Source organism: Rhinolophus ferrumequinum, chromosome 15 (genome assembly GCF_004115265.2).
Source record: "Rhinolophus ferrumequinum isolate MPI-CBG mRhiFer1 chromosome 15, mRhiFer1_v1.p, whole genome shotgun sequence".
NCBI classification, from domain to species: domain Eukaryota; kingdom Metazoa; phylum Chordata; class Mammalia; order Chiroptera; family Rhinolophidae; genus Rhinolophus; species Rhinolophus ferrumequinum.
In genome coordinates this window covers 50741236-50763587 of record NC_046298.1, presented here as the reverse complement: position 1 = coordinate 50763587, position 22352 = coordinate 50741236, and the positions used below count along the sequence as shown (strand labels likewise).

The 22352-nt window shown below is 47.2% G+C and overlaps 1 protein-coding gene across 1 annotated transcript; it reads right to left on the bottom strand.

Annotated features, from left to right (window-relative positions):
* Positions 1-579: 579 nt before the first annotated feature.
* On the bottom strand, positions 580-22349 carry ZNF274 (zinc finger protein 274). The gene is made up of 7 exons (XM_033127685.1): positions 21888-22349; positions 21031-21157; positions 20190-20285; positions 6499-6981; positions 3521-3618; positions 2355-2481; positions 580-1886 (listed from the first exon to the last, which is right to left on the bottom strand). Exons 1-7 carry the CDS (start codon positions 22146-22148, stop codon positions 958-960), a joined length of 2121 nt encoding a protein of 706 aa, XP_032983576.1. The 5' UTR covers positions 22149-22349; the 3' UTR covers positions 580-957.
* Between the last annotated feature and the right edge of the window lie 3 nt (positions 22350-22352).

Here is a 22352-nt window from a genome sequence, read left to right as displayed (position 1 = left end):
AGGGCAGCACTCAACCAACACCTGTTGAACATTAAGTACTTCTGACCTAGAGATTTAGAAAATGTTTTGAAATACTATGCAGAACTCAAGAACAAAGGTGGAGTTGTGGAATGGGTTGTAGGCTGTGTGACCTGGAGAATTTTAATGTCATCTCGTGAAACATGGGCATCAAATACATACTCTTGTACTGCCAGTGTCTTGTTGCTTAACTTGGTGATGGACGTCCAGCCAGGGTCATTCCCTCCCTCGTAGGGGAAGTGGAATGTGAAGCCCACGAGGCTGCCATGCTTGCCTGGGGTTTCCAGCCCCCCAGACCTCAATCGTTCCTCCAGGTTCCCATTCCCTGCATCTAGCTATATCTTGGTGACACCATAAGGAACAGAATGACACACTCATCCTCTGAGTCACTTGGAATCTTGGGCCAGAGGCACTGCAGCCTTACACAGAATCTGCTAAAACTGGTCTGACAATCTCCATCCTTTTGACGTTGCTGATTTTAGGTATCAAAACAGTAATGAAAAGATATTTCATTAAATAGGTAGGAAAATACACACAGATTCTATGACAGAAATATATAGTTTATTTAATCCATCTCGTCTTTTAGTACTCGTCCATACACATAAATACTTTACCACAAATATAAGTGCACACACTTTTTGCTACCTGGCATTTTAAACTTACATTATAAGCATTTTTCACTAATAATCACTTTTAATGACCAAATGAACAAATTATAACAGCAAATCAACTGCAAAATTAAATGTTTTTTCAACTGTCAACATTCATGAGCAACAGCTCCCCACCAGTTTTCTTATCTGTGTGGCAGGACAGTGTCCTTCGTAGTCCTTTGGTCTTGAGAACACCATCAGTCAGTGCTTCTTTTCACATTCAGTTCTGAATCACAACTGGGCCAGTTTGCGTTACGATGCAGGATCGGGTAGAAAAGGCAGTGTCTCTTCAACAAGCCTGAGGGCTGTGAGGTAGGTGTTTCTTCCTGTATTTCATCCCACTGTGCGTCTTCTGATGCCCTATGAGGTGCGAGCTCTGGGTGAAGGCCTTGCCACACTTATTACACATGTAGGGGCGCTCCCCAGTGTGGGTCCTCTGATGCCTGACGAGATGGGAGCTCTGGCGGAAGGCTTTTCTGCAGATCTGACACTGGTAAGGCTTGGCCCCCGTGTGAGTCCTCAGGTGCTGGGAGATGGCGGAGCGATCGTTGAAAGTCCTCCCACACTCGTGACATTTAAATGGCCTCTCTCCAGTGTGAATTCTCTGATGCTGTGTGAGGGAGGAGCTCTGAATGAACGCCTTTCCGCAGTGGTGACATACGTAGGGCTTCTCTCCTGTGTGGATTTTTTTATGTACAGAAAAGTATCTCGGGTTTCGGAACGTTTTACCACAAGCACTGCATCGGCAAACTTGGCTCCCCTTGTGAATTCTTGTAAATGTAACCTGTTGGGTGTTCTGGCTGAGGGTTCTTGCACAGTTGCTGCTTTCCCTAGCTTGTTCCCCTTTGCAGCTCTTCTGATGACTTTTTACATGGGACTTGTGTGTCACCTTTTTAACCCGTGAGCCACGCTTTCGCAAGCGTTTTCTAGGGAGGGTTTTCTGGTGTGAAACATGACTTGTGTGAAGACCACTGTTTGCCTGGGATTTGTGGCCTTCACAGTGCTGCTTCTGAGGATGGATTTTCCCCTGAGTCAGCCCTGCTTGTTTCGATGCCGTGTCCAGTATTTCCAGGGCCCCACCCTGCAAGATGTTTCCTGAGGTAGAGGACTGGGCATCGGCCCTTGAGAATTCTTCCATTTTTAGGTTGCAGGTTGGTTCTTCCTCAGGAATGTCAGACTTTGCGGTTACTTGTTTGCTTTCCAGTGTAGTCTCCCACCCTGGAAGAAACCAAAAGTTGTGGATTACGTAGGGAGAAAACACTAAAGTGAGTTGATAGTATGATATAATTAACTATTCAAAAGCTGGACATTTTTTCCCCAAGTACAGTCATGCAACCTGGGGAGAGACTGAAAAGCAGCAAAATAGTACAGGGAGGACACTGACACTGGTGATCACGGGCTGGGGCGAGGGCTGGGAGTGATGTCCGAGCTCTCCGAGTTCCTGCTCTCATGCACCCTCAGGGTGGACAGCAAATCAGTCCCTTTAGTGGAACTGAGGCTGCCTCTGTCCATGCAACCACTCCTCCAGGTCCACAGTGCCGGTTCAAGGCCCTGGATGGGAACACAACTCTTGAGGGCATGCTTAGTCTTCGTGCTAAGTGCAGAGAAGACACAAAGCCTGACTCAGGGCCCCCAGGGTGCCCCTGTCCTAAAAGTGCGGAGTGGCTTGTGTGGGCAAGGCCTTACCCACGGAGACCAGGTGTCCAAAGGTCTCCAGCATCACGTCATGGTACTCGGTCCTTTGTGTTGGGTCCAGCAGCCCCCACTCTTCCCTGCTGAAATCGACAGCCACGTCCAAAAAGGTCACTGGTTCCTGCAATGTCATATATTGTGTGACCACTCAGAAAGGTCAGGGAGTTGTCCAAGGGGACAGAAGACAGGCTGGCTAGGACATTCGGACAGCTTGTTGTATTGGGGTACCTCTGCTTTGGAGGTGTGCTAGAAACACTGACTGGGGCCATTAGAGGTCCAATGGGGCTCTTCTCACAAAATGAGAGTCTGTGGCCCAGTCTGGAGAAAGAGTCCCTACTTCACTAAGAGCTGCAAGTGCTGCAGGCACACTGCCTCCACCCGACCCACACCAGTATCCAGGTCACCTTTCCACACAACTCCCCATAGGAGATGGCCCTCCTGGGCACAGCCCCGCCCCATGTGGTGCATCAGGAGCTGCTTGGGGGTGGGGTAGTCACCCAGGTGGCCTGAGGTGATCAGTACTTTCTAAGGAGCTGACCAGGACTCTAGGAGGAAGAGGCCTCCCTACCGTACTTTGCTTGGATCAGAGAGGTATTTTGCCCACAAGGGGCAGAGCCACAAGACGGGCTGAAGAGAGCATCCTCCCATTACCCAGGAACCCCTGATACAGCCTTGCCAGAAGAGCCAGTACGTGCACTTCTATGCCTGAGCCGGTTGTAAACCACTTGCAGCAGAAGCAGCCCTGACTAGTGCCACATACACACCATGGCTTGGTCATACTGAGCCTCAACAGTCCTGTTTTGTCCATGCCCCAGCTCTGTGTTACTTTGAAGGAAATTCCAAACTCTCAGTAATAAACAGCTAAGTGTTCATTTTTGAAGGACGAGGGGCTCTCTGGTTCTAACAGGATCCAGATGGGCCTGCTTGCTCCTGGCTGAGGCTGCCCCACCTCCAAATGTCTGTAAACACCATCCTGCCTCCAGATTTCTGGAGTCCCAGTCACTGACCTTTCTTGTCTTCCAATGACGCCGCGTGGCTGGAGGGCAGGCCTGCCTTTCAGGCTCAGAAATTCTGAAAGGCACGGCCCTAGTGGCCTGAGGGATAGGCCCACCTCACAGGGGATGCTGTGACCAGAGGACAGGGTGACACCCTCCACTCACCTCAGACAGTGCCTTTGCTGGCCAGGAGGTCTCATTCTCCTTTTCCTTCTGCGGAGCTGTGGTCTCCAGAGAGCAGGTGGGGTCCTGGGCGGTTGAGGCTGGGAGCACATGTCAATATAAGGGATCAGCTAGATGTGATCAGCATAAGGCCAGCCCACGTCTCGGATGCACAAGGCCGGCACACACATCTCATTCTGCTGTGGCCCCTCTCCTCACAGGGCCAGCTGCTCCGAACAGCCTACGCCCAAATCCCCACACCTGGAGAGCTGACACCCACAGGGTATAGGTGCCCCGACTGCTGAGAACCCTGGATCCAGTCAGTCCTTCCTGAGGCAGCCACCTCATCTCCACACTTGCCTCAGCAGCTGGCCTCATACCTCCTCAGAGGCAAAGACCCCATTTCTGGCCTCCAAGTCCACGCCCTCTCCTGTCACCATGGGGGGCAAGGTGGGACTTGCCCTGGCCCCCAGGACCAACCCCTCTCCAGGCACACCCATCCTGAGGTGAATTTTACCAAGTCTCCTCCACCTCAGCAAACAGCCCTTCCTGGCCTCGCCCTCTCAACCCCGGTTCTTTCATATCCGAGTTTCCTTACATGTCCCCACATGGTCCATGGGCTTCTATCATGATGACTCCATCCTCACTATTAAGGGGTACATGATGTGACCCAGGCTGGCCCACCAGTCTGTTGCTTCCCCCTGGCCACAATGAACGAATCAAGGATGAACACAGGGCCAACGAGAGTCAAAGAGGCTTTGTAGGAACATTTAAGAGATTCCTTGTGGGGAGGTCCCACATGGAGACAGCCTGCCTGTGGGGTGGGTGAAGCCAGCAGCAGTGGGACACAGAGAGGACCAGTCCTACGGACACTATTAGAGCCCCCAGGTCCAACCATGCCTGAAGCTAGACCACCCTGGGACTTTCTCAATACATTGTCCTTGTCCTTGGACCATTCTGTACAAGGCTTTGTGGCAGTCACATCCAAGAGTTCTAGCTGACACGCCAACCACAAATGCAGGATTCTCAGGGTTCTCTGGAAGGCTTCTTCTTGTTGTCCTCTGTAATGCTGACTTAATTCACCCCCGAGGTGTCACACACAGGATGTACTTACTTTCATGAGCTCCACAATGGTTTCCTTGGCACCTGTATTAGTTTCCTATTGTTGCTGTTAACAAATTGCCACAACAGAGGCACAAAATAACACAAATTTGCTATTTTATGGAGCTCAGAAGTCTGACACAAGCCTCACAGGGCTAAAAGCAAGATGTTAGCAGGACTACTATGTTTCCCCAAAAATAAGACCTAACCAGAAAACAAGCCCTAGCATGATTTTTCAGGATGACATCCCCTGAACATAAGTCCTACTGTGTCTTTTGGAGAAAAAATTAATATAAGACCTGGTCTTATTTTCAGGGCAACATGGTATGTTGCTTTCAAAGGCTCTAGGGGAGAATATATTCCTTGCCTTTTCTGTTTCTAGAGGCTGCCTGAGATACTTGGTTCATGGCCCTTTCCTTGCACCTCTCCTGCTTCTGTCATCATGTCACATCTGACTCTGACCTTCCTGCCTGCCTCTTATAAGGACCGCTGTGTTGACAGTGGATCCATCCAAACAGCCCAGGAAACTCTCCCCATCTCAAGATCCTTAACTTAATCTCACCTGCAAAGTCCCTTTTGCCAAGTGAGATAACAGTCACAGTTCAAGAGATTAGACGTGGACACGTTTGGGGGCCATTATGCTGCTGACAGCAGCACCCAGACTCTGCATGAGAATCAGACTACTCTTGCTGCTGCCTGCCCCGTCCCCGCCACACTTGCTTCTGCCTGAAGCCCTGTTCTCTCAATCTGCCCTGCACCTTCCCCCTCAATCACAAAAGTCAATCAATTATTCATTCGCTCAAAAACATCTTCAGGGAACCCAGATGCTGGGTGGGCAGTGGAGATTAGCAAAGAAGTGTCTGCTCCATGGAACTCAGCCTCACAGAAATCAAGCCTCATGGAGTCTGACTTCCAAATGCATCCCATACTCGTACTTGCCCAGCCCCCACTGCTGCCACCCCTCTCAGGGAGTATGGTCATAGCTCTGGATGGCGCATCTACTTCTAGTCTTGCCCCTGTCCTCGGCCCACCATCCACAGCATGTTGCGATCCTGCCACCTGTCCCTAGAACTCGGGCCGGTTCTCACTACTTTAGACTATTATTTCTCAAGGTCCCTGCCAGCCATGCCCTCTGCTCCCTTGGGGTACAGACCTACCCAATTTCTCTGATTCTTGAATATGCCATTGCCATCTTGGGCCTCACAGGTAATGCTTCCCCTGCTTGGCACGTCCTTCCTGCTCCCTCCTGAGCACCACTCCACACCAGCTACTTGGCTTCCACGGGCCCCACTGCCAATACCCTTGAGTTCCTCTCAAACCCTCACTGTCTCATAAACATTTGTCAAATTCCCGTCTTTCCTGCTAGACCGAAGGCTTGTTAAGCTCATGAGTCCATGAATCCTGTGCATCTTGGTCACCACTTTATCCACAGCCTTCACCAAGTGTGTACATTAGAAGGTACCCCAGAAATATGCCTGTGTGACTGAAGTCAGGGTTTCTATTGGCTCATGGTGGCAAGAATCCCAAAGGGATGAAAATGAAGCACTTTATCCGTTAGCTTCCATCAGAAGCCTGTGGATGGAGGGCTCCTTAAAGAATGTTGTTATCAGGCCCCAGCCAAGGGCTTCAGTGGTTCTGAGGTGGGGCCCAAGACCTTCCATTTCCACAAAGGGGTCCAGGGATAAAGCCACTCTCACAGCCCTTGACCTTGGGGCCATGGCAGGTATGCCAGCATGGAAGCGTCTGAAGCTCTGATTCAGGAACACGTGGGGGAGGCAGATGCCCTTGGCATAGATGCAGTGGCCGCAACCCTTTCTCCATCCTCCATGATGTCCCCACAGCAATGACCCTCTACCCCCCCACCCTTCCACTGCACTTACCTTCCTCCTCAGATATCCAGGTCACATCCTCTACCAGGGCCACTGCTTCCTGGCAGTCTTCTGGGTGCTGTGATTCCACCCACACCCGCAGTTGTCCGGGCAGAGCGCTCAGGAACTGTTCCAGCACCAGCAGTTCCAGCATCTGCTCCTTGGAGCGCACCTCAGGTCGCAGCCACTGACGGCACAGTGCGTGCAACCGGGCCAGCGCCTCACGGGGACCCGCTGCCTCCTCAAAGCGGAACCCCCGGAATTTCTGGCGAGCGGCCTCGGGGTCAGTTGGATGCCTGCCCTGCCGCTGAGTGGGCTCCCTGAGGACCTCTGGGCTCAGGCCCTCATCTTCAGAATAGAGGGCCCGGATCTGGGCATTCCGAGAACGTGCTACCTCCTGGTTCAGTGTGAGAACTTCAACAACCTTGATCTTCATCAGGGGATCCCCAGCAGGAAGAGGACCCAACTGAGGGTCCAATGGAGCCTCAGGACACCCTGTGAGTCAAAAGCAGAGCAAGACAGATGACCAACAAGCACAGGAAAGGATGCTCAACATCATTAGCCACCTGGGAATGCAAACCACCTGACATAACAGGACATAGGGAACTAGGAAGGCTATCGTCAAAGAGCGACAGTAACAACTGTTGGTGAAGATATGGAAAAGCTGGAACCATCATTCACTGCTGGTAGGAACACAGAATGCTGCACCACCTTGCAAAATAGTCCGGCAGCTCCTCAAAAAGTTAAACATAGAGTTATGTTATGACCCAGGAATTCTATGCCTAAGTATGTATCCAAGAGAATTGAAAATATATGTCAACACAAAAACTATGTACAAGAATGTTCACAGAAGCATTATTTACAATAGTCAAAAAGGGGAAACAAATGTTCCTTCAATGATGAATAGATGAACAAAATGGGGTCTACCCACAGAACGGGGAATATTATTTGACAGTAAGAAAGAAGTACTAACACATGCTACAGCATGGATGAACCTTGACATGATGCTCAGAGAAAGAAGTCAGACGCAAAGGCCATATATTGTATGACTCCATTTATATTAAATGTTTAAAATAGATACATAAGAGACAGAAAGTAAATTAGTGGATTTTCAGGAGATGTAGGACTTGAGGGGGTTGGGGGCTGATGACTAATAGATACGTGGTTTCTTTTTGGGGTGATGAAATGTTCTGAAATTAGATCGTAGTGTTAATTGCACAACCTTATGAATATAGTAAAAGCACCAAATCATACACTTTCAAAAGGTGAACTTTACGGTATGTAAATTCTCAATACAGCGAGAAAAAAACACACAAGAGGAAATAGGGGTTGAGAAGAGACCTGGTGCCATATATGCCTGTGGCCAAGAGGGGAACAGAATCCGATCCTGCCTCCATGGGGCCAAGAATGAGACTGTCTGGGATAAGCAGGGTCTCTGGGTCCGGGCATAAAGTCCACAAGAACATCCACTGAACAGAAAAACTCCAGGATGGCCCTAAATGCTAAGGAGGGTGTACTATGCAATAGGAAATAAGAAAGCTCTCTACAACTCCAAATATATTTCTCATACATATCAGATCTTTATCCACAGTTCCTGGCTCACAGCTCCCGGTGTCTTGTTTTGTTAATGAGGTGACTTTTAGGAAGCACCTAGGGATGGGGACTGGTTGCCAGGAGACCCAACCAACTACATATTTAGAGGGTTGGAACTTTCAGTCCCCCCATTCCCCACCTCCCAGGAAGGAAGAAGGGCTGGAGATTGACTCAGTCACAAATAGCCAGTGATTTTATCAATCATGCCTATATAAGAGCCCTGTATGAAAACCCCAGGGGATGGGCTTAGGAGAGCTTCCCAGTTGGCGAACACATAGAGATGCCGGGAGAGTGGTATGTCTGGAGAGGGCATTGAAATTACATGCTTCTTGCTTCTTCCCACATACGTTGTCCTGTGTACCTCTTCATCTGGCTGTTTCTGATTTATATCCTTTTACAGTGATCTAGCCAAGTAACACGTTTCTCTGACCCATTCTAGCAAATTAACTGAACCCAAGGAGGGGGTGTGGGAAACTCTGATTTATAGCAGGTAACAAAGTGGACTTACGAATGGTATTCTGAGTTGCAGGGGGTCGTTGGAACCACCAATCTATATCCAGCTGGTCAGAAGCACAGAGCCTGGGCCGGCATCTGAAGAATGTGTCTTGTAGGACTAAACGCTTAATCTGTGGAATCTGATGCCATCTCCGGGTAGATAGCGTCAGGATTGAGTTGAGACCTTGCTGGTGTCTGAAAATTGTTGGTGTGGGAAAACGCTCCCTGTCCTACTATGGAACTGGATCTGGGAACCTAGTTTACAACGTTAATAACAACGAATGCTGGTTTACTCCCAATTAAATTTATATTTTTATAAAAACAGAAATGGCATGGCTGATGTCAAAAGCAAATCTGCACTTTGACCCTTGCTATTGTGAGTGTAAGTGGTTAGCACAACTCTACCTGCAAAGGAACTTACAGCATGAACTCAAAGCCTTTGCATCGAATGCCCTTGGACTGTCATCAAGTTCTACCCATGGTCAGGGAGCTATCTGAAGAGGAAGACAGATGTAGAGACACTTAGGCAATGAATATTCAGAGACGAAAGCCAGACCACATGACAATGGAACTCTGTTCCACAACCTCTGTGGCAACAAGCCCAAACGGTTGGCTAATGACTCCGTTTCTCTTTTTTGCCCCCAGCCCATAACCTCCAATTAGAACCTTCCTATTTTCACTATAAATCGCCCCATTCCCTGCCTGCCTTATAGTCTCTACTAAACACAAGGTATGGTGGCTGAACCCCTTGCTACAGCGGGCTCTGGGTGTCCTTAATTGAGTGGGGTTCATTTCCACAACACCCACTTCCTGAGTGAGCAACGTGGCACAAGGACGGAGCAACACTGGAAAACACAGTCAGTGTTAAAACACGGTTCAGGAAAACTGAAAGATTCCCACGTAAGCATTAAAAATTACACTGCTTTTAGTGTGACTGTTAATAACATAGTGAAGTTCCTGCCATGTGAAGTAAAAAAAACGCAGGGCAGGAAATCACTAGTGAGGAGTACTTGCGGCTGCGTTAAAAAAAAAAAAAATCAAGAGCAGCAGCCACCTGACCACGACATGCCCGTACGTGTTTCTCGGTGTCGGTATCCTCAAGCACCCGCTAGCTCTGCCATGGCGCGATTTTCAAACGTCTCTGGGAAGCTGGGCTTTCAGAACCCAGGAGCTACCGGCCGCTTCCGCCCGCGAGGAGAGCAACGCCCCGCCTCCTTGAACGCTGAAGAGCCCACAGACGCGACTTCCGGCCGGCTCAGAAGTGCGTCACGCGCCCAGCGACGGCGTACTACAACTCCCAGGAGCCTCCGCAGCGCGAACTTCCGGCGCCGCCATGTTGAGGCTTAGGGTGTGGTCCAGACCCAGCCTAGTGAATTGCTGGGCGCTGGGCTCCAGTCGCCTCCGCCCCCCACCCCCCCACCCCCCCGCCTCCGCGATGGTGCAGGTGGAGCTTCCGCGCACACCTCCCGGAACTGCAAGTCCGTCCCTTTGGACCATGCGAGGTGCGCGAGCGGTCATTTACCCCTAAAGCAACGAGCACGGGAATACTAATCCATTTTCGCCCCGCCTCCCCTCCTAAATTCTACCCCGGTTCCCGCAGAACTTCCTGTCTTTCCTTCCTCCTCCAAACGTCCCCACAAACCTGGCTTGTTCGTGATTTCCGGTGTTAATCGTTGCACAGACCTAATAGGTGTTGGAAACCCCTGGCGCGCGCGCGAACTGACTCGGCTCGGGGTGAGAACTCGCCCAGCGCAGGGTGGGGCCGCCCCAGGCTGGCCTTGGGCGCACCGGCTTGCAAAACAGGTCCTGAGCTAGGTTAGTAATTCTCGGCCATCGTCGGTCACTCCGACGTTTGAAGTGTCTTTTTTTCTTGGTAAGAATTATTACAGGCGTGTGATCTCCCATTTCCAACCTGTTCCCCCCCAAATAAGCTTTTGAATTAGTTCAATTTGGGGGCCTGCCCTTACTAACTCAATTTTATCTGCTATCTTTAGTATTTAATTCCCTTCCTGTCCTTAGAACTTCTGGGGTTCCCCCCCAATCCAAATACTTGATTTGAAATCATAGTTCATTTATTCTTTCAATTAAAGCTTTTAAGGCTTGAAATTCACCCATCTCAGGTAACTCGGGAAGCCAGGAAAAGGAATTAACCGGAGTCCCAGACGCCTGACAAGTCTCCGGATATGAATATGGAGTTATGTGGGGGCTCCCTAGCGGCTCCGTGCTGGACCATTTTGAGTAATAATCATGCATGACACTTGAAAACAATCTTAGTTCTCCGTATTGCTTCACTGCTTTCTAATTTCTAAACTTTTTGTATTCCTTGGTTAATCAGAGGGGTTTTTATTTAGTGCTTTCTCCCTTCAAATAACTGTTGTGTTCTTTTTATTCTAGTCCACTCCCTCTACCCCACTCCGTTTCTAATTTACTAATTTCTCCTTTAATCTTGATCATGTATTTAGTTCCTCCTCTTATCCTTAGGGACACCAAGATGGTTTCTTAAAATCTTGAATGCTCAAAATGTTAACTCTTACTGTTTTAAGTCAGCCTTTCTGGGTTTGGATGTCAGAAACTGCCAATCGTTATGGTGCTGACAAGCCCAGGGGAGCTGCAACACAGCTCTCCCTGCTGTAGGAGCTCTTTAGGCCAATACAGGTTCGGCAGTCATAATGCACCTACTGGGTGCTATGCAGTAAATGAAATGTGCCACGAGCCTGGAAGCTGGTGGGTAAATGTCATTCTAGGCACCTCAGTCCTCTAAAAACTCATCCTTTGGACCATTCCAAGCCCTCTAAGGTAGAAAATGGAAGCCCTTAAGTTTACCCGCTGGCAGGTAGAACTGGATCCTCACGTCACTGGAACATAGCTGTGATTCACTAACCCACTCAACTGCCTGGGCTGCATAATCTCTATTAGCTGCAGCTCCAAGTACAGAGGCTCCTTGACTTAAAACCTCACAAACACATTGTTAAGTTGAAAATATCGTTAATTCAAAAATGCATTTCATACACTTAACCTATGAACATCAGAGCTTAGCCTAGCCTACCTTAAATGCTCAGAACACATTAGCCTACAGCTGGGCAGTTATCTTGAGTTTCATATCAAGAGTTATTGCCTTCCAATTCTTAGCAGAAGCAGGAGACAGATGGGCATTTTGTAGGCATAATGGGATGTGAAAATACAAAGCAACACTTTTGAGTATCAGATGCTTACCCTCGTGACCGCATGCCTGACTGGGAGCTGCGGCTCGCTGCCAAGGCCCAGCATCACGAAAGACTATCATACCACCTGTCACTAGCCCAGGAAAAAATCAAAATTATAAATCTGGAGTACAGTTTTGTACCATCATAAAGTCGAAACATTGTAAGTTGCGGACCATCTATACTGGCTTTCAACTCACCTGCTGAATGACCCTGGGGGAATTTGGGCAATGTAGTTCACTCACCTGCAACTCCTTATTTCTCTAGTGTCCTGTTACACAAATTCAACTTTTGGACGACGTTTCCTAACTCTGTGATTAGGTACCTAAATGCCAGGTACAGCACGTAGTGAAGGATGATAGGAGCTGCTGTTTCCTTCTCTCGTGTTCCTTCTCTCTGCTCCTTCTCTTGAGGCTAAGCTTAGTATCCCTCAGTGCTCAAGAGTTTCCTAGTGAATGCTGATCGACTATCCAGGTATACTGGGGCTACCAGTCCACAAATGGTAACTACCTTTTAAGAACTTGTGGTAGGTAGCGTCAGGAGTGCTTCCCTCAGCTCCCCCATCCTCTTTCCTCTCTGTCCAGGGTGCCTCCAGCTCTATACCCACCCTCCTCCTCTCCCCATCACTCACTCCTCGGCTCTGCTGGGCACCCTGATGCACTGCCTTCTAAGTGTCACCCCCATGGGACTGCTGAGGCTGTCAGTTGGGTCTTGTGCATCGGAAACCCCAAAGCCAGGCCCAGAGGAAGATACAGCAGTCTTCAAATCAGTAACAGTAGCTGTCATTTCATGGAGGGCTCCCCAGGACCTGAGCTTCACACTACCACAGTTCCCGTAAGCAGCAGCATCCAACCTTTAGACAAAGACAATCCATGCTGGGAGAGGCTAGGAACCCTGCCTAAGGCTACACGTGGGGGAACACAGCAGTTAGGATCCAAACCCTGTTCTTTTATTCCCGTTACACCAAAGGCACCCATAGCGACCATCTTAAATTCCCAAGTCTCTCTCCCAGAGGTCTTTGCAACATCTTCACCTGGTTCCCCTTCCCCATCCAGCTCTCACCTCAGAGCTATCTTCCTGCCCAGATCTAAACTAGTTTTGTCCTCCCATGCCTCCCCACTTCCCCCAGCACATCCCATTTCTCTTCATAGCACTGCCATCTCAAAGTATCTGGTTCATTAATTTACTTAGTCACCTCCACCTTCTCAGAGCAGCAGTGCCCAGCGGAATTTTCTTCATTGAAGGAAATGTTCTACATCTGTTCAACTTAGTAGCCATTAGCTGCAGGTGACCAATGAACATTTGGAAGATGGCCAATTCGACTAAGAACTGAACAATATTCACTTTAGTCAGTTTAAACTTACTTAATCAGCCACACATGCTAGTGGCTGCTCTGGAATGAATGGGGACCTTACCACTGTTCACCAGTGACCCTGCACTACAACAGTACTTGGCATTCTGGCAGGCTGAAGCAGCATTTGTTGACTCAACACAGCTTCTAAGGGCCTTGAAGGAATTTCTGTCAAATTCCAGAAAATCTCACCAGCATTGTAATTGTGTCCATGTATAAATTATTATGGGAGGTTTGCTGCTGCTCGAGTTCCCATCTACCTGGCAGCCTGAGCAGTGGCAGGGAGTGCAGGCCACCAGGTAAGAAGACACCTAGTTTACACCCCCACCTGTTCTTTCCAGACGGGCCAGGTTAGGGACTTGAATTCCTGCTCCCACAGGTAAAATGGCTCCAGCAGCACTAAAATGGCTGGGATCACTGTAGGACTTAAACAAGGGACTTCAAATACTTCTAGACTTTGTAAGTTCTCAAAAGAAGTCAATACTTACACTTATACAAGTGTTCCATGTCCTACTAACTTGTAATAGAGCTGCTCATTCCTTAATAATTTACTCTTAGGTACCATTTCAAGAGTATTAGTAACAAAAATCTTTCTTCCATCTGTGTCAAATACTATTTCAGAAGGTTAGCATTTTGAGGTGGCTCTTATGAGCTACAAGTACTTCCTTTTCAATATTTTTCTCATTTTGTGCTTTGGTGAGAACAATGCTATGTATACTTTACAGAAAAAAACCTGTAAACATGCCAGTCTGTGTTCTGCTGTCACTGAACTGTTCATGTTCCATGGAAACTTACCTTCTAACAAGCTGGAAAATATTCACTGCCCAGGTCCGTACTGAGATGCATCTGACTACTTTGTTCTAAAAAATTTAATTTTGACACTTTTCCAGAGATCTTTCTATCTTATTGTTAATTCCTAGACTCAATGAGTAATTACTGTGCACCTATGCTGTGTCAGGAACTGGTGACACAGCAGGAGGGAGACAGATGTTTCCATTTTATGAACAGTTTGGGGCAGCACCTCTAAAAATGGAAAGTCACCTGCCAACCCAGTTTCCTTCTCAGTTGACAATCACAGTCTATCAGTTTCTACATTCTCCGTCATAACCAATTGACATTCATATTTGTTTGTGTGTATATTTTTAAGGAAAACTGCTATGTGCATCTCTATATATGTAAGATACATGTTAAAAGATAAACACTTATGTTGGAGATTGTTTCACATAGTACGTAGAGCTGGCTTATTCTTTGTAACAGTTGTGCCAAGTACTATAATGGAAACAACTACGTGTTGGTAAATATTTGTTTAGAGTCTTCCCCCCCAACCCCATGTAGATTTCTAGCTTGCCTCTTTTATTTTATTAGCTTCAGGTGTACAAAACATAATGATTAGACATTTACACCCCTCACAAAGTGATAACCCTACCAAGTCTACCACATCTCTTATTTCTATTTAATCAAAATTAGTTTTGCATTTTTCTATCCAGAAAAAATGGGCTCTTGGATTATTTTCCCCCCTCCATTTGTTTCATTTATTCCTGCTTTGATCTTATCATTGTTCCTTTTTCCTTAGGACTTTTGGAGGTTTTTTCCACCCCCCCAAAGAATGTTTGAGTCAAATGATTATTATTAGTTCATTTGTTTTCCTTCCTATTCAATAGTTAAGGCATTTCAGCCTTGAAATTACCCTAGGTACTACATCTGCACACCAGGGAGCATGGTCCCAAGATAGATGGATCAAGATTACATGGCTCCTAGAGAGCAACTGTGTGGGTGGAAGGTGATAGCAAACAAAGTGTTCTTGAATAAAGATTGCACAGTATGTGACCACACTCTGCTAGGCTGGATTCCTGCTAAAGCATGTTTGATAGTTACTCAAGATTCTAAACTCTTGGCCTAGTCCTCAAGAATGTGAGCCTCTCAAAGTTTTTTGTAGCACTATCTCAAGATTTCCCTTTATTATCCCTTACTCACTTGCATTTCAAAGCCTGGCCTTGTCTTCAGAGTCTCTTTGAAGATGCCCTCTTCTCTCTCAATTTCTTCAACCACTTATTCACTCAAGTTTCCTGAGCTAGAGATTCAGTCATTGTCTTAGCAACTGGAGACATACTTGGGAAACTGAAATAAGGATGCCTGCTGTCACTCATGTGATTTCAGATGTTCAGGTCAGATAACAAAATAAATTGGAAAAGAATATGGCCTATTTTACTCTATTTGTGTACTTATGTGATCTAAGTTTTATGTAGTTTGCCTTATGACTTATCTGGTGTAAGAACAGGGTCAAACATTTCATTTTTATTCAAAGAGGTTCTCTCCAGTGTAAAATTTTTTTTGTTATTGTCATTTCTGTCAAATAAGGTGAGTGCTAAGGCTAATGATTTGCCTGCATAGCTTATATTGAGAGTCTGCTTTCATATGAGTCCTCTGATGCTGGGCACCATGAGGACTCCTACTGAAGGGCTCATGACAGTGGGTTGTGACTCCTGATGCCTTCCTAACACTGATTACATTCAGGGGCTCTCCAGTATGACTTGTGATGCTGAGTAAGAGAGCTATGCATGAAACCTTTCCATGGCAGTCACATTCCCATGGTTTCAGAGTTCTCAGATGTAATAATTTGGTGTAAGAACTTTTCCAAAGTCAACAACTGGAACTTTTTTGATCCAGTATGAATTCTCTCAAGTCAGATTGAATCAGGCCAGAAGCCTTTCCTGCTATGATCAGATTCCTGGGATTTCATCCTTGTTTTGAGTTCTCATGTTGAAACACTCATGAAAAGGACTTCTTCCATTCCAGATTTTTGCATGTTAGTCTCCTGTGTGATCCTTCTCTTAAAGAGAGCCAAGCTGAGCTGAAAACAGGATTTCTCACACTGAAAACACTCATTCAGTCTTGTTCTTGAATGAACTATCCTTTCTTTGTACAAATTGATTGATTTCCTATTCCCCATGTGAGTCCTCTCTCAGGCTACATAAAGGATGGAATCTAGAGAAGGATTTCCTTCTCTTCCTCCCAATAGAATGATCTCCTTCTTGTATATTTTTTCTACTAATGTTGGTACTACTTTGAGAGTTGCCATGGTCATAGGTGTTGGGCTCAATTAAGCTCCTGCTTAATTTCTTGACAGGCTTTCCTACAATCATGACCTTCAAAATAGTGTCTTCATGCCATTGCTATCCTAACGATTAAATCGATTATGTCTCAAGTTTTCTACCTGAACCACACGTATGGAAGTACTTTCTTGAAAGAACACTGAGTGATGGCTAAAGATTTGAGTGCTGTCAAGCATTTCTCCACATTCCTTATCTTCACAGCATCCTTCCAAATCAGTGCCTTCTTAAAGATGAATGCCATCTGTCTTAAGCGTTTACCCAGTTTCCCTTCTACTTCAGCCAATGCCAATGCTGCTGCTGTCGCTATCATGGAGAGCCGGAGAGGCATGAAAACTGAGTTGTGTCAGAAACGCCCTGCTTTCCATTCAGCCCCAGTTCTCCGCCTGAAGCAGAGGCACAGCCACACCAGTATGGGAAGAGAGACCACTGCAGGAGATGGCTGTCTCATGTAACACTCAAGCATACCATTCCAAATGCCTATGATTGCAGAGGTCCAGACAACTGCATTCAGCTGGCTCCACAGCCTCTGCTCAGATGTTCCTAAGTCCCCTCTCATTCCTCATTAACAGAACAGGTCAGGACATGGGACAATCCCAATCTCCTGAATCTAGGTGGAAGTTATTAAGTTCTTTGTATTATTCATGTAAGTCTTTGCAAAATTATTTCAACATAACAAGTAAACCAAAACCTCTATTTCCACCCTTCGAAAATCTATGCCTTTGCCAGATTCCTCCATGTAACTCTTTAACACCAGAAATTCAGGGTTTAGTAATTTTTCTTATTGCATTTTTAAAATGAGATATTGATGTAGTAAATACGTAACAGTCACAGGAAATGCCTGGAAGCCTTCACCTCTTAGAGATTGTTGGCAGCTTCCTCTCTTTTGCCCTCTTGGTCAATAACTCACCTAGCCCCAATGAATCCACCTTTGCAGTGGGGAGAAGTCTGCTACCACTCCCTCAGGCCAGGTATCATCACCTCTTCCATTACCATGCCCCCTGCCTGCTTTCATCTGTGCCCTACCAGAGTTCTTTCTTCACAAGCACCCAGAATGAGCTGTGAGAAACCACACCACACACCTCCTCAATGAAAATCAACTCCCCTTATAGTGGAGGCCCCGTGTCCTCTGCCAAACTTAAGTTGCATACACCTCAGTGACCTCGTCCCCACCCACTGGGTGACTTTCTGTTCCCTGAATATGCCAAGCTTGTTCCATTCTCAGTCACACCAAACAGTGTCTCCATGCCTGGAAACTCTCTTCACCACCACTTTCACACGTCTGCAGACTTTTTTCTTCAGGAATTGCTTTAAATCTCACCCCTGCAGTGTTCCCTGACCACATCATCTTGAGACACTTGCCACTGCTCCTGCTTTACACTACGCTCTTTTCCTTCTCAGTGTTTACCCCTACTTATCTGTGTTTAGACGGGAACAACAATGTACCTTTTTGTAGGAGGTTGCCATCTATCAGACTACAAAGTCTACAGTGGCAGTGATTACGCTGGGTCTCTGGTTTACTACCAGCTTAATATAATGCATGGGACAAGAGACCTTCCACAGAGATCTTCAAGGTTACTTGAAGGGCAAAAGAATGGAAGGCATGGAGGGAAAACATCACACAAAGGACTCTGTGTGACAGAGCAAAGAAGAGTCAGGCACCTGTAACCTCAGGCCTGTAAGAGTGTTCTGATAAACCTCCATGCACATGGTCTCACTCTGGGGCACCATCTTTGAATCTCCTGTCACCTGTCAAGTCAGCTCTCCCAAGATGTGGAAAACCACAGGCACCCAATGTCCCCATGGCAGCTACATTCAGGAAACTACGAGATCGTCCAGAAGTGCATGGCCAGAAGGTTTGCCCCCACAGGACATGAGACTTAAACTCCAGGGAGGATGAGACACAAACCTGCCACAGCCAGAGGCATAAAGACCAGAAGGGACATTAAGAGGCTGGATCAAAGGAAGCAACCACAGGGAAGAGAAACCATGGTAGGCAGATGCAAAGCACTTGTGTTGCTGGACACCTTCCAGGTGAGGCAGAGTTCAGTGACCTGTGCTAATGGTTTGAAGGGAGGTTTTCAATGTAGGGAATGAAAGGGATGAATTTGAATATGGAAAAGAAAAACAGAAAGCATTAATGCTGAGCCATCAACCTGAAACATGAAGTCCAGAAAAAGAGTACGGGGACTGCAGTCTATGTAGTGGTGAACAGGAGAAGGTCGGCACCAAAGACGGGGTCAGGTGTAGGTTTCACAGCTGCATGCTGCCATAAGCAGGTGATCCTAGTGCCACTTGCATTAAAGCACAAAGAACAAAAGTGAGGGAAAGCATCCAAAGTTTTGGAAGTACCAGCTGTGGTGAATGCATTCACGTGATTGCCCAAAAGTAGTAACAAAAAAATGCATACGGTCGCCTCCTCCTTTATCCTTGCTATCAAATGAGGATACTGAGGACGTTACGGAAAGATTTTGCAGCATGGCAGGTTCATCTAGAACAAGGCTGCAAGCCTATAAGAAGGATTAACCTAAGCAGTAACAGCAGCTACAAGAGCCCAACAATCCTTGCGAGGCTGGACACAGCAGTGGGGCAAGCACAACCCTCTTTGTGCCCTTGTGCCAAAACTTGACCAGACAGACCAATTGTGCATCAAGAAATTTGTAAACCCAATCAAACGTAATACGTATTCTAACAAGGATTTTTCTCAATGAACCCTGACAAACTGAGGCTAAGTATTAATCTGGCAAACTAGGTGGTTTACAACAGCTAGGAATATACACTTTTTAATAGTGAAAGGAACTACCATTTATCCAAATTTGTTAGAAAGCTACAGTAAGTACAGCAATATGGGGTTTACTCTGAGACAGAGATCAAGGGAGGGGCCAAGGGGGAGGCCTGCACATGATGACGGCTGAGGGAATTCAGTCCATGATAAAGATGTATTTCTAGTAAGTGGAAGAACCTAGTCAGAAATGGGTTGACAGAACTTGTGCCCCATGCCATATACATGAAGAAACACCAGATAAATGGAACAACTAAACAGAAAACAAAAGAATACTAGAATATAAGAGTATTTGTACAATCTGCTTATATATGACACAAAATCTAGAATAGGAATTAAGACAGGAATTTTAAATTCCTGAAATCATAAAACTTTATGGAGACTAAATAAAGGTAAAAAATAAATGTTGGTCTGGGATATTTGCAATATTAAAATCAATAACATATATAGAATATATGAACTCACAAAAGAAAAAATGCAAATGGTCCATCATAAACTTATGAAAATGTGTGATTATGTAAAAAAGTGAACTAAACTGACTTGTGATGGGGTTACAAACTGATAAACTCATCATAAGTTGAAAACATTAAGTTGAAAATGCATTTAATACACCTAACCTACCAACCACCATCATAGCTTAGCCTAGCAGACATTAAACATGCTCAGAACACTTAACATTAGCCTACAGCTGGGCAAAATCATCTCACACAAAGCCTACTTGATAACAAAGTGTTGATATCTCATGTAATTTGTTGAATATGGTACTGAAAGGAAAAACAGAATGGTTGCATGGGTACTGCTTTTGTACCACTGTAAAGTTGAAACATTGTTAAGTTGGGGAAGTCTATATTTACATACATGTAAAAAAAAAAAGTCTGGCTAGAGACACTAGTTACTGGTGATTACACAAGGGGAGGGCAGTAGACAAAGAGTGGAGCAAAGTGAGGGAGCCCCTATTGCCGACCTGCCACTGGCAATACGTTCACGTTCAACTAAGCAGTACACGCGACTCTGAGGCCAGAGAAAAACAGTGCTTGACCCAGCCATGTCTGCAACCATTCATCACAGCACCCCCTGGGCTTTCTCCTGTCCACCTTCTTTTCTAAGACACCAGTCCTAGACTAACCAATTAGCCCACTCCCTGCAAAGATTCCCATGTGCCTGGTTCTCACCTGAAAAGGTGTCTTGAAGAATTCCTCTCTCCACCGACCAGAGCTCTTCCTCCTCCTCTAACTGAGACACCACATCTGGCTTGGAAAGCTGATGTTCTGCCCAAGGGAAAAGAGACAGGGCTTGGGGGGGTCTGTGTTCGGGAAGAAATGCTTTCCTGCTGCGGCACATGCTGTCCCCTGCTAGGGCATGAATTCTGGTCTAGGGCATCCCCTTTGTCAGCTGCTTGCTTTCCTGGACTCCCTTGCTGGTAAATGTGGCAGTGGCACCCAGTTCTGGCCAGTAAGACTCAAAGGGAAAGTCTGTCAGTGGGAGCCTTAGGGCTTTTTCTTTCTTGCTCTTTCACAGTTGTGAAAAGAACATTAGCCAGGGCTGTATCCTCCAGATTCCTTTCTGCTTTTAACATGGACGTGATACTGGATGCTGGGTGCCACAATAACAAAGGTACTAATTTAAGAATGGAAAAGTTCACACGAACCACAGACAGATGGAATGGATCAGGGTCTGTGATGACACTCCTGAGCCATCGGACAAACAGCAGGTCCTCTGGAATTCTTGTTACAAAAACAGTAAGCATCCACTACTGCAGCTGAAAACACCCCTGGCAGATCCACCTCCCTCGTATTCAAAGCCTCTGGGGATGGACTAGGTGAAGCTTCAGAAGTCGTATGTGAAGTTGCCCTTTTCCCATGGGTACAAAGTAAAGCCCTTTCTTGCAAGCATCAGGGCCTTGACACTTGCACTCTGATCCCTGCAGCCCAAGCCCAAGCAGACACATACTTCAGTGGCACCACATTCGTGCTGCAAAGCGCAGATCTTTATTGACATAGAGGCCAGCCTTACCCACTGAGACCAGGTTCCTGTAGTTCTCCAGCATCACCTCCCTGTACAGAGACTTGTGTTCAAGGTCCAGCAGTCCCCACTCTTCCGGGGTAAAACCCAGGGTCACATCTTCAAAGGTCACTGGTTCCTAAAACCCACAGGTTGCTGTTCAGCCAAGGCCCGTCCTCAACCACGCTGACAATGTGGGAAGCTGACTGAGCACACGAAGGCACAGTCTACAAGATGACCTGAGAGCATTCCAGGTGTCCCATCATGTGTTCCTCCATTTGTCTGAACCTTAGCAAACCCAAGCTTGACCCTATCAGGCTACAAAGAGGAGGACACCACGAGGCTAAAGAAGGTTCTTCATTTTCTAAAAACCTATTTCTTATTAACCTGGGGATTCCAACACTGATGTCAGTGTGTACGCCTCCCACTAGGGGATTTGGTGAGCGGATTCAAACCCAAACCCTCATACCCCACCAGGCTGCTTCTACTTCCTGCACCTGTCAAGGATCCATTCTCCTTTTCTCCTAGTGACTGAGCTCCTGTCATCTTTAGCTTTGATGCCAGAGTAACTGCTGAAATCTAAATATACGTCTGATCCCTGCTTAGCTCCCTCAACGTCTCCCTCCAGTTTGAAAAGTTAGAACCCTCCATAATCTGACCTCTACGCTAACCACTCCCTTGGAAAGCTAAGCAACCTACGTTCCTCCGTCCATCAGGGTCTCTTAACGCCCAGTCAGTCCCTCTGCTTACTCCGAGGTGCCCTGAGGCCTGGGGGCATCTCAGGGAGGATGGCGTCCTACCCTCTAACGGCCACCCCCGCCCCCAGATCCAGAGATACACTCAGAAACTCAAAAGAAGCCTCTACTCACACGGAACCAGGCCGCCGGAAGCCCGGAAGCCATACCTTCCTCCTCGACGTGTCTCGTGGGGGTGGGCAGAGTCCTGAGAAGATTGAATTTGGGAGGTGGGAGAGGCGTGAGGGCTACGCCGAAGCGCCCCCTCTTTTGCCCTGAAGCGGCCCCATCAACTGGGAATGACAAGTCCATCCCCACCTCGGAAAACACCCTGATTGCGTTGTCTCCACCTACTCCCAGACACCTGGAGGACAGGAGACCCCCGCCCATCTTCATCACCCAGAGGGAGTCGACTCCCGTCCTCGGTCCGCACACGCCCGGGAGGATCGGCCCGCCCCAAGCCTACCTCCTCGCCAGGAGGGAGTTGTCTTCCCCCTGGGTCCCTAGTCTCCGACCACACCTCCCCTTCTAACCCCGCGACGGGAGGACAGCAGGCAATGCCTGCTCCGCACAGCACCCGACGGGCGCGACTTTCGCGCC